At 40.2% G+C, this 15,089-nt stretch overlaps 1 protein-coding gene across 1 annotated transcript in view; it reads left to right on the top strand.

Annotated features, from left to right (window-relative positions):
* Window positions 1-614: 614 nt before the first annotated feature.
* The window catches only part of PDXK (pyridoxal (pyridoxine, vitamin B6) kinase), a gene marked incomplete at its 5' end in the record, with an annotated part of 19,791 nt that continues 5,316 nt past the window's right edge, over window positions 615-15,089 (top strand). The window contains 6 exons of the mRNA XM_009081210.1: window positions 615-669; window positions 7,047-7,151; window positions 9,948-10,031; window positions 11,863-11,909; window positions 14,108-14,193; window positions 15,002-15,047. Of these exons, the coding sequence (XP_009079458.1) occupies window positions 615-669; window positions 7,047-7,151; window positions 9,948-10,031; window positions 11,863-11,909; window positions 14,108-14,193; window positions 15,002-15,047 (423 nt within the window). The remainder of the gene's footprint in view (window positions 670-7,046; window positions 7,152-9,947; window positions 10,032-11,862; window positions 11,910-14,107; window positions 14,194-15,001; window positions 15,048-15,089) is intronic.

Below are 15,089 nucleotides of genomic sequence, written 5' to 3' on the forward strand. Positions count from 1 at the left end.
ATAGTGCAAGGTAGCAGGTGGCTTTTGGAGTATGCTTTAGGCTTTTTTTACTCTGTGTTTTTAAGAGCTTTCTCCCTTTGATTGCCTGATCATGCCCCAAATTAATTCTCTGCGATTTCTTTCTATTCTCTTCTAGCTGTAAAGAAACTGATTGTGACATCCAAGTATGGCTTGTAACATTGATCTCTTATAAGATTCTTCTGTCCTCCTCTTAGAAAAATGGGTTTCTGGAATACTAACGCTATCCACCCTTCATATTTTACATTATTTTAGTACCTTAGACTTCTTTCCTTGCCAAGAAAGGCTAGCCAAGCCTTTCTTTAGGGTTTCAGTGATTGCTGCTGGACCAGTCTCTTCGTCCTTATCCCCAGATGAACTCCAGCCTGAGGATCCAGAGCTGTTTTCCTGGTGCTGTTGCTAGCAGCACTGTTGTTCCACATCCATTGCTGTAGTAGAGCACTGTGCTGTTTGTTTATGTGGCATGTTTGTTGACTCAACTTTCAGGATTTTTAAATATGCACTGGGAAGTAAGAGTTCTTCCTTGTGTTTGTGCTATTGGTGATCCATTAACAACCTTGTGTTAGTAAAAGAATTATTCCTGTGTTTTATTACAGGTTTTGGGATTCGAAGTTGATACGGTGAACTCTGTGCAGTTTTCAAACCACACAGGTAAAATTTTACAGATGCTACTCCACGGTCACTCAGCCATACTCAACGTGTGGCTCACCTCATCCCATGACAGTGGAGAGGAGATTGGTCTTATGTTTTCACTCACATTTTCACCATATAGGCTGGAAATGTACTTTTAATGTTTGGATTCAAGTCTCTCAGATGTCTGGATTTGGGAGTAAGGCATGATAGGATGTGGTAATGTCCTGTTCTGCCCTTCAGAGTGTGAGTTTCTTTTGTAAGGCATTAATCTAATTAACTTAGACAGTGAAATAACACAAAAAGGGCCATTTACACAGCCAGACCTGGGAACGAGGGAGTCTTAGGAGCAGTTTTCTATGCATTATGGCCTTATGACAGTCATCATCCCATTACCAACCCAAACATCAGAAGAATACTGAGCTGGATGCTGTCTTACCTCTCCTTTTATGTTCCAACCCAGGTGAAGAGCAAGTATCCTAAAATTACATTTTGGAGGGAGGAAGGGTATTAATACATTTGAATGTATTTTTATTTAGGTTCTGAGCCTGCACATGATACACTCACATAATACTTTCAGAATTGCCAGTGCACACAGTGCTAGAGGACTTGAGTTTTTAAAAGAAAGCTGAAGTTTCTGTTTATTTTAGCAATACCTTTCACCCATAAAGGAGCTCCAAGTGACCAATGGAGACACATCAATAGAGACACATCTGCTGTCCTGGTGGTGGCAGAGTGGGGGGAGAGCTTCTCTAGATAGTCATTCCGTGGTGTCTTAAGAAAATCATCTATGAGTAAATGATCATCTTGGAAAAGAGCAAAGATTGTTTCTGACAAAGGAAATAAGATGTTCCTATCCTGGAAGGAATTCAGTGTCCCCCTGGGAAGAAGAAATTAATGTTTCAAAGGTAACTTGAAAACCATCTCTGCCTGTTGAGCAAAGGCACAAAAGAGGTAATAATTAAACAAGGGGATGGGAGCCTTTCCTGGCTCAGGCAAAAAGCTGCTTATTTTGCTTGTACCCTTTGGCACAGTGCAAAGGTTCTCTCATGTGTTTTTGGGATACTTAGATGTGACTTATGTTTCTTTAACTTATTTAATTTAGGAGTTTAGGATTTTCTGTTGTTCAGTTTTGATAGCTGGGTAAAACTTGTAATCTTGCAGAAATTAAGCATTTTTTTCATGTCAAATAACTCAGTGCTTAAAATGCATGAGCATGTGTTGTTTGTTGGCTTTCAGTTTCAAGTTAAGTCAGCTTTATAGGGCATTAAAAGAGCTTAATAGAGGTTTTATTGACCATAAACTGAATGTGTCTGAAGGTAGGAAAATTACATTAGCAGTAGGGTGACCAGATTTTTAAAACAGAAAAGAGAAAGATTTTTAATAGCATCACAACTGGAGAAAGGTAACCAGTGTTTCATTCAAGGTTTGGCAGACACTGGAGGTAGTACAAGGAAAAACAAATTAGTGATTCCTTCCCCCACAAAAAGACCTGAATGAACATCCTAAAACCACAAATCTCAAAGATCACAAGTCTTTAAAATACTGGTACTACCCCTAGTATTTAGGAGTCACATGTTTCTGTAACCTTGATTGTCTTAGTAAATGTGTTAAAAAATCCCAAAGGTTGCCACACACCCTCAGGATTTGGGGAATCAGGGATTTCAGAGAAAAAAAATCACAATATGGTAAGTGTTTGGCACCTGCCAACTCTGAGTAAAAAGAGATTTGGCCAATGTTTTTGGCCATTTTGCTGAAAGAGGAAAGAATGGAAAAGAAATCCATAATTCCCTTTTATGGCAGGTCTAGTTGTCTAACACTGCAGTTTTTCCATGGAATCCTTGCTACCATTTCTTAATTGAAGGATAAATTCTAAGCCCAGTGGCTTTGCACCTTCTCTTTGAGAGAGGCATATAGGAACATGTGATGTCCTCATACAAAGACTTTTCCAAGTCTGAACATTTGTGTGTGCCTGCACACCAACTTGCACTAGAACCTGGAAATCAATGTACACTGCAGGGATTAGGGAACACAAACTGCCATGCTGGGCTGTGGCTTGGTGAAGGTGACTTGGTTTTCCTATAAAAACAAAATCTTATGAGAACCATTTCTGTCATCATCATTCAGGCTGAAGGACAAATTGGTCCTTTAAAATTTAGCTGTGAACTTTAGTTTCTGAAAGAATGCCACACTCCAGAGGAGCACAGGTAGCAAAGTGTGTGAGGGTTTGAACATGGCACTCTCTTTCCTTCCCCATCTTTAAACTTGGTCTTGGCAGCAGAAGATGAAATGCAGAATTTATGACTAACAGACTTTTCTTTGGTGAATCATTACTGCTCTTTCTTGCCCTGTCTTTAAATTAGTAAGATACCACAGGCCTATTTCTGCTGACTCCTGCTCAGCAAATGCAGCTTTCTTTAGCCTCTGATAATCCTGAAATTTGGAAAATGTGCTTTAAATCAGTCCCTCTGGGAGAACAATTTGTCATGTTGCTTCGTGAGGAACTTCTGCGATTAGAGTGACTCACACTGGAATGGCATCATGCTTCATGCACAAATAAAAGAAGCTGTCATGCAGCCTATAAAGACTGTACTTCTTATTCTATTTCACTGTACTGTTTGTAGAAGTCTGATGTGCAAAAATAAAAAGGTAGACATTTTTAAATGGTATTGTCGATATTTTTTTTGGGGTGCATTTTTAATTCTTCAGTGATTTTCAGTTTTGTTTTTCATTGCTAGGTTAATGGTAAGCATATAATGTACTTACTCAGCCATCTAAATCCTACCTTTGAAACTGTTCCAGAACAAAGAGCCCAGAATTTTTTCTCTTTTTATTTCTAAACACTTTTAACTTCCACTTAGTGGGTGTGTAGTGGGTGATTGGGTTGGCTGGTAGGTCTAATACGTGAGAAATTGTAATTGTGCCTTGATGTGATTCTTCACAGTCTGAAGCCCATACACAGTCACTCACACCTGTGTGGAGGGTAGAAAGAAAAGATCTCCACTGATGCCCAACACTGGTAGTATTTTACTCCCACACTACCAGCTGTAAAGATTCCAGTGGAGAATTTGGTAGGGGTTTTTTTTGTTGAAGGCCTCCTGGTAGCTGAAGATTACTCATGTGTTTAGCCCGTGTTGTCTGCCAGAGTTTAGATGTGAATTTTGTGACGCAGCTGGAACCAGATTGCCTGTCCATCGTGTGCCTTAAACACTAGATCTTTCTTCCTTTTTCCCATGTGAAATGGTTACTGAAGCCACTTGGAGTAGTTTTGCAGAGAGCACCACAGGAGGATCTCAGGCCTCAGAACACAATGTTCTGGGTTGGAAAACAAAGAAATCTTACATGCCTTGCTATGCTGAAATCATAGCTTGTTTTTTGTTCTGGAGTGTTGGTTTGTTTCCTTTTTCCTTTTCTTTCTGGCATGCCTGGGACTTTTCTTTCTTACTTGTTTTTGAAAGTAATTAAGAGGATTAGAAATATATTCCAAAGAAGAAAAAAAAAGGTACCAGGAGAGGAAAACAAGGAAGAAAAGTATGTAAATTAATCTTGGGTGCAATATTAGGTTCCTCTCTTGATTGTGGTTTTGTTGGGTGTTTTTTTTCTTTTTCATAAGGATGAACCAAGACATTCTTGGAGACTGATGAATACCTTTATCGTTTTAGAGAGTTAAGAGACAAGAGGCATTGTATCTTACTTGGTTTTCATTCCCTTACCTGCTAAAAGCAAATAGATAACATATAATTCCAATATAGGTCACAACACAGAGAAGCAGAAGGGGTTATAAAGTTGTATAAATGTTTATGTTCATCTCTGTGTTTAAAATTATTACAAATCTGGGAGACCAGTGCAGTCAGAGCCAAGTGGAGTTCTGGAGAGCTGCAGTGTTCTCTCTGCCCTCAGTCCAGCACTGAGAGGAGTCATTTGGTGGCTTTGTACCCAAAACAGGGAACACTCATCTTTCTTCCTCTTTGCCTTTCCCCTTTCAAGGTAGTCCCTCTCCCCCTTCCTGGGACCCAAGGTACCCATCCTCCAGTTAGTGAACCCCTTTTGGAACATGAGTGACTGGCTTTTTTTCTTCTGTTCCTCTACAGAAGCTGCTTTTTTGGTTGTATATCCTACCAGGAGAGTAGGATAGATGGAGGGTCACAGGATTGTTCATCATGTTACATGAAATTACCCCAGGGAAAGGGCTTAGTGTGGTTTCCATCTTGCTGCCAGTTTTGATCTTGTTTGATTCTTCTTCCTCGAACATAATTCAATTCCTAGTGACATCACAGTTCTCTGCAGATCCAGTGAAGGCTTTGCCCTTTTTTTTCCTGTCTGAATAGCTGGGGCTTCCCTGAGAGCTTCCCTAGGGGTTTGTTTTATCTCTGGCTATCATGATTAGACTTTAGGTTGTATTACACATTACCAGGTGACAAAAAGGATCCTCTAGTTACCTTTGGAAGTTATTGCTACAGAGTTTGGGCAATGTCCCTGTCCTGTGTGGGTGACTTACTCATTCCTGAGCCAAGCTGGGCTGCAGCCTGACATTTTATTTCTCTCCCTCAGTGGAGGATCAGTGTGCCACAGACCTTGTACACTGTGACCATTTAAGACAGCTTGGCACAGGAAGATGCACTTCTAGTTAAACAGTAAAACTGCAGGGTCCCTCTGTAGGAATAGCTCCTGAGAGTGAGTAGGTTGTCTGGGCAATCTCTCATAGCTATTTTTGTGGCCAAGTCAAATGTCTGTGTTTTTGCCAGCAGACCTTGATGCTGGGTGAAAATCCACCAAATTTCCATGATGGAAATGGAAGGATTCCATTGTGTCCCTGTACTGGCTTTGCAGTGCTACAGAGATTGAGGGAACAGGAGGGGATGGATTATTTCTCTCTGACACTAGGTGTGGTCAAGGTTTCTTCATACACTTGGGGCTAGACGTGTGCCTAGGTGTTAGGTGTTTTTCATATCACTATCTTTTGCAGTGAAACTACAGCCCTGACGTGTAAATCCCTCCCTCACTTTGTCCATTTCTTCACAGAGACTTTGTGAAACGCATTTGCCTGGGAGAGAGTTGTAGTGGCTGATGTGAGTCAGGCCCTCAGCCAGCTGGCAGCAAGTTGTGTTTTGGAGGCTTGGCCTTCGTGAGCTGAGGAGAACAAAATGATCCATCTGCTCACCATACTGTGGGTGTATTTGCATTCATAAGAAGGAAGACTGAAAAATGTGCTTATCCTAGGCTCTAGGCACCTTTTGGCAGTTACTCTAATAACACAGTTTAGAGTGATAATCAAAGCCAACAGTTTTCATCACAGAGTTTTCTAACTGCAAGAGCAGAAGTTAAAACAAACACAGGGGTGATGTGGGAGAAGATGCCTCATTTAACACTTCACTTTTCCTGATTCCAGCTGATAGAAAGACAAGCTTTTTAACACACTCTGAATTTAGGGATGTTGGGAGAGTTCCTGGAGGAAGCCCCATTCTTACACACAGGAAGGGATGGCTGACATCCCCATGGTCAGGCTTTGATGACAAGGTGCAAGGTGTGTTTCCATTTTTCCATAAATGTTTAGATTCTGTTAAGGGAGATTATGGGTTTTTTTCCCCCTTGACATTGGCTGCCATGGAGCTTGGTCCACTGTTTACTGAAATCAGATCAGCTTCCCCCAAGTAACTTCAACTTCCATCTGCTTCTCAGCTGAGAATATCAGTTTGTAATTCTTACAGATCATTCAAGGATAAGAGTGTATGGATATTATTTGTCTGTTTATAGTGCCTTTCTGCTACTCATTTCCTCCTCCAGGATCCTCAGCACTAAAGCTGTGCTATTTTTGGAAGAAAAGCTGTCAGATGGCATTGTATATTTTAAGAGCATCCATGACAATGTTGTGCTGTGGTCACTGCATTCATTACATGCAGGTCCCAGGGAGTGCTGTATCTGATGGGTGCAGCAGTGTGTGTGTCCAAACAGATCCACAAGCCTGTTAAACTTGTCATCTGTCAGTCTTTTATTTTTTAAAATACAATCTAAAATAACAAAACCAGATTATATTGATTACACTCCTCCTCCTCCAGTGAAGTCTAAAACATATGTTTGTCACCTTCCACACAGGAAAGGGATAGTTGCTAAGACTCCATGGGGAAACTTGCAGGAGCTTGATTTGCTAGTGAATGTACAGGCTCAAACTGCAGTGTAGTCACTTTGCTTCCTTTGGGAGACAGAGGTGCTAAGAAGAAGTTGAGCACATTAACTTTTCTGCTGAGAGCAGGTTTCATGCAGTGATAGCATTTTGCAGACGAGGAGGTGGAAATGTTCTCTGGTGCTAATATTTGATATGGTCCCTCCATGTGTATAATCTCTGTGATCTGAAATAGAAAATTGAGTTCTTGAAAAACTGTCTGGCATTTACGTTGCAGGTTATGCCCACTGGAAGGGTCAGGTGTTGAATTCAGATGAACTTCATGAACTGTATGAAGGACTTAAGCTGAACAAGGTCAACCGGTATGATTATGTACTCACAGGTAAGAAGAGCCTGTTCCTTGGAGTACACAGAACTAAAGAGATAGAAACCATATCCCTCCTTACTGCAAACCAAGCAATTAAAATTTCCTCCTTTGATTCCTCCTGCAATTTCACCTGTGTTCTATGGTCTCCACTGCTGGTGCTGTTTGATTGGGAATATCCAGTGTTCTGCAGCCTGAAGGTTGTAACTGGGTGGGTAAATTGATCCCCTTGTAGAATTTAAAGACCTGTACAGGCCAGTGTTTTGGGAGTGTCTGGGCTGAAGAAAGGGTGGGTAATGTCAGAGTATTATTTCTAAGTTTATTAGGAAGACATGAATTTAATCCTGTGTCCTGAATTTGCAGTACTGGCACTCTGTGGTACTGCAACATGATTTTATACACTTGTCTGTCCTTGATTTTTGTTACTTGACCTTTAAGTGCTTTGGACACAGAGATAAGTATAAGCAAGTTAAGTTTTGGGTTTGACTCTGCTGTATCTCTTGATCCTTTGCTCTAACTGCTATGAGTGAATACAGTTCTCAGTGTTTTCATTTGCTTTCTAGGTACTAGCAAGTAGGTACAAAGTGTTTGCAGGCAGAGAGAGCTTCTTTTAGAATACTTTATAGAGCTTCTATGTGCAGATTTTATTAAAAATTGCCTCTCCTCTAACTGATCAGGTTTCACCTCAGTAAGAGCTATGCATCTGTTTAGATTACAGGATCAATTTTTTATAGCAGTGATCAGTCATTATATTTAAAGGTAAGCAGAAGTATAGCACCAGGTTTGATTGATTTCATGGCTTCCACATGTAGGAAAGTTCTTTCTACACAGGGAAGATTGAAGGGTGTGGCATGTGTGAAGAGTCAGGTTTTTTCCCTAGGAATAGCTCCAAAATAAAGGAGACTAAATAGAAAATAGATTGAACTAAGGTTAAGAAATTAATTTTGGCGTCAATGGGTCCTTTGTGATTGAGAAATAGACAAACAACATTTCTTTCCATGAAGGAGGTCACACAGAGGACATTTCCAGAAAGAGCACACTGTGTCGTAGAAATTTTCAGGAGATGTTAGTATGCAAAAATTATAAATAGTGTTGAAGTATTCTTTTAGCTGAAATGTTCTCTTTATTTTACTTCCAACTCTTGGAAGAGATGCCAACTCCTTTCCTACCACTGTGGTAAAATGGGTGTAAAAATGGGAGAAAGAAAACCAGAAATCTTCAGCAGAAATAAATTTTGGAGAAAAAGGGCATGTTTATTAACATGCCTTTTAAAATAAGATCTGTGGGTCAGTGTGTTGTACAAGTTTGTTTTTAACATCTCATTCACTATAGCCATTCTTAGTATGGACAAAAAGGAAACATGGGTAGAAATGGCAGAAATTGCTGAAGATCTAACACTTCCAGTGTTTCGGTCTTCAGCTGCTCTGTGGCTGAACTTAAAATTCAGATTTTTCCATTCAGGGCCAAAAGTCAGATTTTTTCTCTTCAAACAGGAACAGCCATTCACTAGTGCACAGCTACTTTGTACCTCCACCAACCTGAATATGATTATTTAAACACTGAAAGCAAATTAATTTGCCATCCGATGGGATTTGACTGCAGTTGTTTATCTGATGGCTGTGGATATCTTGGCTGAGATGGCAATTATCATCTTTAGGCCAATTATAAAAAGTAACACTCCGTTAACTTTTGTGACTGTTAATTACTTGTAGATCTTCATGTATTTGTTTCATTTACAGTAAAACACTCAAGTGATAAATTTCAGTTCAGTGTAATTGTTTTAAACACCTCTGTCAATAAGGTTAATAAACTCTATTTTTTTTCCAGCCAGTCTACCATCATTTTAAACAAAAATTTTTGCTTAGCTCTTTTGGCTGATTATCAGCATTTCACAGACATAAGACAAAGCATTTTGGCCAAAAATCTTGGCAGTTTTTTCACTTTTCCTACAGCATCTAAGAACTGATCAATTTTGCACGTTCAAAAAAATAAATCTCAAAAATATACATTTAAATCTTTTAATGGAGTGGACATTTCCAAGCTGAAGGTTTTGAGATGCTGCTTACTAAAAATAATAGTATTAAATGAGCTTAAATAAATTAAAATCAAATTGTTAATTAATAAATGTTGTAAGTAAAGTTAATACATAAATATAGAAAAAAATCTATAAAATAAAGAGATTGTTTTTATAATAAATAGATTTTTTTATCTGTATATAAATATATACTAAATGAGAGTGTTGTGGTACTAGCATTGTGAGAGATATAGTAAAACTTACTTCCAGCTTATTTCACTGCTAAGTGAAAAAATAGCAATTTTATTGGTATATTTGCCATAGCTCTAAAATATTCAAGATTAAATCTCCATTGCATTAATGTGTTGGACTGTATCAGCGCCAACATTAATAATAATAAAGAAATTGCTTCAGGCCAGAGTATGAGAGAAGTCTGTGGAATTTAAAATATTGTCATTTACTGCATGATAAATAGTACTGATCAGACTGCTGTGTGGATGAAAAGGAATGTTTTTTCCTTTTAGCCTGACCTTTTTGTATATATGTTCAAGCATTTTGAAGCTGTATGAGCCATTCATATCCAACACACTTAGTAAATGGATTTTTAAGGTTATACTTGTAGTTGTGCAAGCACTGCCTGAGTTTGTCTTCCGCCTGTCATTCCTGAATGAAATACTAAAAGACCTTTGTTGTAAAAATACATTTATCCAGAGAATGAGAACTATGCAGCATTCCTATCCAAACTAAAACCAGTGTGTTCATGACACTTCAAGTGTCTTTTTTTTTTTTTATTCCCAAAGGGTATACAAGAGACACATCATTTCTGGCAATGGTGGTGGATATCGTCCAGGAGCTGAAGCAACAGAATTCTAACCTTGTATATGGTAAGGTTGTGCATTATAATCCTTTCTGCTTCATCTGCTTCTGCCCATCACTTTCACCTTTGAGGATGAAAACTGTGGTCTGATATTATGCAGCATTTCACAACCATCTTTTGCTCTGATCTGGTTGGGGCCAGCTGTGGCTCCAGGGAAGTTTCATTTCAGCTTTAAGTGTTGAGGGAGTTGGTTTTTTATCTTTCTGATTTTATGCCTTTCAGTATGTTTCTTGCATTATGCCATCCAAAGGAGGATGTGCCTCGAAGACTGTTTGGTTTTATCTAAGAAAGGCTTCTAAAATCCTAGCCAGCTGCTGTGTGTGCTGACAGCTGAAGCCTTGCTTTGATTTCCAAGTTTATCTAAAGCAGGAGAGACTCTCCTGTGTTGCCCTGCCATGGTTCCATGTAACATCCCAGAAGTGTCTTACTTTGCCTTAAAAGCTTCACAATTTACCTTAAACTCCAAGGCACTTTGGTGCCTTCTGCTGAGATTATCTGGGAGCACTCAAGGAGCAACAGGCTCTAACAGCTGTCAATAACAGGTTTCAACCTGTGAGAAAAGATTCTCCTCTTTCCTTCCTGGCTCTCTTTGAGTGTTTCAGGACTTTTGACCATAACCAGCATAGGCTGATCAAAACCTTTTGAGTGACAGGGTGAAGTCAGTGAGGATAAAAAGTTGTGAACGATGGTTTGAGCTGTCATCTTCAGGTTCAGTAAACTGTGTGGTCAGGAAACATCTAGAAAGATTGGCAGGATTTGCAAGGTGTCATATTGCTCAGTGTGATATCTGACTTAAAACTAACAAAGCACAGTTCTCATTTAGCAAAAAGTAGCACAGAGATCATCTTCACTGGGTTTTGTTGCTTTTTAGGCTTTATTAAGACTGGTGCATTGTCAGATTCTCCAGAGCCTTGTATGAGAGCTAGAAGAAACTCTTGTGGAATATGAGCAGAAAGAAATACCTCACTGCATAGAACAGGAAGAAAGTGGTCAAGACATTGAGAACACAGCTAGACTTCTAAGATCCTGTATATTTAATAAATAGATTATAATGTAAGGAAAACAATTCCAAGATGTAAAACAAATTATTCCCTTTTTATTCATAGAAACTTCCTTAACTACTCATTGGACATTGATTTGATACCTTTGGATTTCTGTTTCTTTTTATCTTGCTAAAAGCTCTTTTAATACAATGAACAATGTTCCTTTTTGAAGTACAATGTTGTTTCATTCCTCACTTTGAAACTGAGGACACTTGTTAACACTGCTGATGATTCAGAACCTCTGCCAAGTGTGTGTTAATATTATTACACCAAGTCTGAGCCTATGTACTGGATTTTCTTATTGTTTCATATAATACACTTTTTAGTTGTTTTTATATGCACACAGAATTTTGGTGTGTACATTTCTTTTCACACTAAACCAAAACTAGGACTCTTTTCAGAGCAATTAGCTTTTACCACATTTCTTTCCCACCATACTACTACCCCAAAGTTTAGAATTGGGGAGTGAAAGGCTCTCTGTGCTTTCCATAGCAAAAACCCCTTTACTCCTAGCAGTCAGATCCTCTTATCCTCATCACCTTCAGACATAACAACATGGAAACAGGTAGGAGAGGGTGATTACAACTCTCTGACAGCTGCTTAAGACACAGCCTACTCTTCCAGAATTGGAAGTCACCAGTTACAAATACCAGGTTGAGTGTGCAGCAAGAGCTGGGAGAGTATCTAAGCTATGAGATATTTTACATAGCCACTACTGCTACCTACATTTTTTCCTTCCCACCAGAGTATCCACAATTGTACCCCACTTCTAAAGCTTGATTTGTTCTGTTACAGTGTGTGATCCAGTGATGGGTGACAAATGGAATGGAGAAGGCTCCATGGTTAGTATTCCTCTGTTTGGATTATCTGTATAGTGAATGTTTGTTATATAAAGATGTATAAAAACTTTTAATTTTTAAACACCAAAACTAAGTTACTTTACCTGAGTGTGGCTTTGCATCCCAGCATCAAGTAAGTTTGTACTTTGATTTGTTGTACTTGAATGAGTTTAGTTTCTGGAAAGAATGATGGCCACACAGCCCTGGGATTACTTCTGACTCTCTGCTGAGACAATAGAGGGAATACAGACCCTGTCTGTGGGAAAATATCTTCCTGCTCCCCTTCCTTGTCTCACTGGAGTTCACTCATCTTCTTCCAAGAGCTCTGTTTTGGCTGCTAGCCTGGCTGGCATCGTCAGTCATCGTGTGAATTGACCCAACACTTGAACCTAAGGGAAGATGACTTATTTCATGTGGGATCCAGCAGCTCTTGGGCACTGGGCTGTGATCAGTGACAGGGAGGTTCCCTGTGCCAATACCAAGCTGCACACTGATAAAGAAACACTCATTTTTGATCAACTCTAGCAAATAATTTCCAGTAAAATGCAATGTGGGAAGACATCAGTACTAATGATACTTCTTCTTCTGCCTTAGCTAGTCATGCACTATGCATTCCTCTTTGTCCTTGTAACTTTTTACAGTTTACCTGCTCATAAACGTCACATGAAGTAGCACTTAGTAATACATTTGCGATGGCTTTTGTGTGTTATTATTATTTATTGCAGTAATTATTGTCCTTGGCTTTTCTAACAAGGCAGCTGTAGTCACCTTGCAAAGCTTTAGCTCTTGGGAGAAGTCATAACTATGGTCCTACCTATGTCTTCTGGGTGGGAGATAAGGTAGATAGAAGAAGGGGAGAATAGCATGCAATCCACCAAACCACTCCTGCCATAGAAAATAATAAATGATTATTTAAAATGTCTTCATTTAGACGTGACCTAGTGTTGCCTTTCTTTGTAAAGGCAGAGTCCTGTGGAATCATTGCTTCACCATGGCTGCATGAGTGAGCTCAGTATGGAGGGTGTTCTGGTAGCACCTAGTGGTCAGCACTGTTGTGAGGTTGTACCTGGTGCTGATGTATTTGGCATGGAAGACAGCAACACATGGGCACATGTATTCGTGTACTCTGTCTTGCACAGCTTTTGAAACTAACAGAGAAAATCAAACATGGACAAAAGGAGGATTTAATCCTGAGGTAGCAAGTGAGGTTACACCAAAGAACATCAGCTACTAGGAAACAATGAACTTCTGTTAAAGGTTTTGTTAAATTGGGCTGCAGCAGGACTTGGGGAGGTGATGTGACCCCTGTACTCATCTAACCCAAACTCCTAGCTCCAGTGTGTGCCAGAACAGCTGATGCTTTTCAGCTTTGAGCCTGAGGAGCACAGAGGTGGGTTGGCTCCTGTTACATCTTAGCCTATGTTGTGCATTTAGACAACCACTCTGCCCTTGCTGATGGGCTGTATTTAGCTAATGAAGAAGGATATGAGATGGAACAGACAGAAGAGAAGTGGAGCATTGGCCCCATCACTTGAAGAGCTGGTTCTGCCAGCAGCAAAGAGTGCCGGTGTTTTGTTAGACTTGGGTGCAACGCAAGCGAAATATTTTCCATCTCTTTATCGGAACAGATTTATAGATTAAGTTGTAGCAAACAAATGACAGATCTGATTCCCATTCACACATATTGACATGCAGCACACTCTAGAAATACTGCACTGAGAGAAGGAGGCCAAATAACACATAGCATGGATGTTGCTTGTTCCTAAGCCCCACAATGCCATACAATCAATGTGGGCACTTGCTGCAGCAAAGGGCCTCTGTGCTGTTGGCACAAGAAAAGAGTTTCTTTTGGAGGTAAGGGCATGAGAAGGTGTTCCCTGTGTTGGGACACTGTACTTCTTTGTGCTGCTGTGTCACCTTGGTGAGAGAGAACTTGAAAGTTCTTCATGCAGGCATCACTTCCTTTCAGTGCTGCCAGTTTATGTCCATCTGCTTCGTGGTGCTTCCCATGACCTCTGGTGTAAGAAGGGCTGTTGGGTGTACTGTCCCCAGCTGGAGGATGCTCTGCCACTGTAGTTCCTGCTGCAGAACAGCATGCTGGGAGCTGTCAGGTTCCTCAGTGACAGTAGTTGAGGGAAGGAGACTTGAGTCCACTCCTCAGATGCTGTCAATGGCATTTGACACTGTTTCTTCTCCTCTAGTATGTGCCCAAGGATCTCCTCCCGGTCTACAGGGACAAAGTGGTACCTGTTGCAGATATAATTACTCCTAACCAGTTTGAAGCTGAGTAAGTGCTTATTTCCTTTGGGGGGAAGGACTTGGGGAGGGGGACAGAAGCAGGGGAGACTGATACCTGCTGTTTCATTTGTCTCAGTAGAGTGCCTTAGTATGTATGTGTTGGGTTTTAGTTTTCAGTTGTTGCTTTCAAGTGGTGCTTTTCAGACAACCTCAGCTGTTCCATATTGAAGCATATTGAGTTATGTGAAGAAAAGATTCCTCTTGCTTTCTCTGGACTCTCATTTTCATGATTACTTGTTATCTCCAGAGACCTATGTCTAGGACATGTTGGAAAAATACCTTCCCCATCCTTACCCATTACTATGAGCATTTTTATTATCTGTGTCAGAATATCAAACCTGAAATTGTTTGGTTCAAGCCAGCCCCCAAATTAGATTCAGAAATGCCACCATGGCACCATCTCATAGGAACTAAGAATTTTAATGCCTCCTCCCTGCCCTGTCTACATAGCTGTGTCTCCTTGGTGAGGAGATAATCTGTTGGGATACATCACTGCTATGCCCCTAAGGGGAGGGAGCAGCTACATGGGAGATGGAGAAAAGATGCTTGGGAGGATTTTTTTTGATACAGGGATCTCTACAGGAGGCAGGTTAGGACTGGTGTGAGTGTTCTTCAGAAGCACGGTGTGTCTGTGCACGTAACCTTTAAAGACAGCAGTCTGCTCCAGCAGACCATGTAGCTGCAGACTGTGTTGGCCTGTTTGGTGCAGTCCAAGTTTTCTTCCTTTCGAAGGACAAACAAAGCAGCCACTGCCTGGAGAACTTGTGCTCTTTTAAATATTTCTACTTCATTCTCAGGTTACTCACGGGCAGGAAGATTTACACAGAAAAAGATGCTTTGGAGGTAAGTAGCCCAGGGGTGGGATGTGTAAGATCTCTGTGCATT

This window comes from Acanthisitta chloris, unplaced genomic scaffold (assembly GCF_000695815.1).
Source record: "Acanthisitta chloris isolate BGI_N310 unplaced genomic scaffold, ASM69581v1 scaffold18598, whole genome shotgun sequence".
NCBI classification, from domain to species: domain Eukaryota; kingdom Metazoa; phylum Chordata; class Aves; order Passeriformes; family Acanthisittidae; genus Acanthisitta; species Acanthisitta chloris.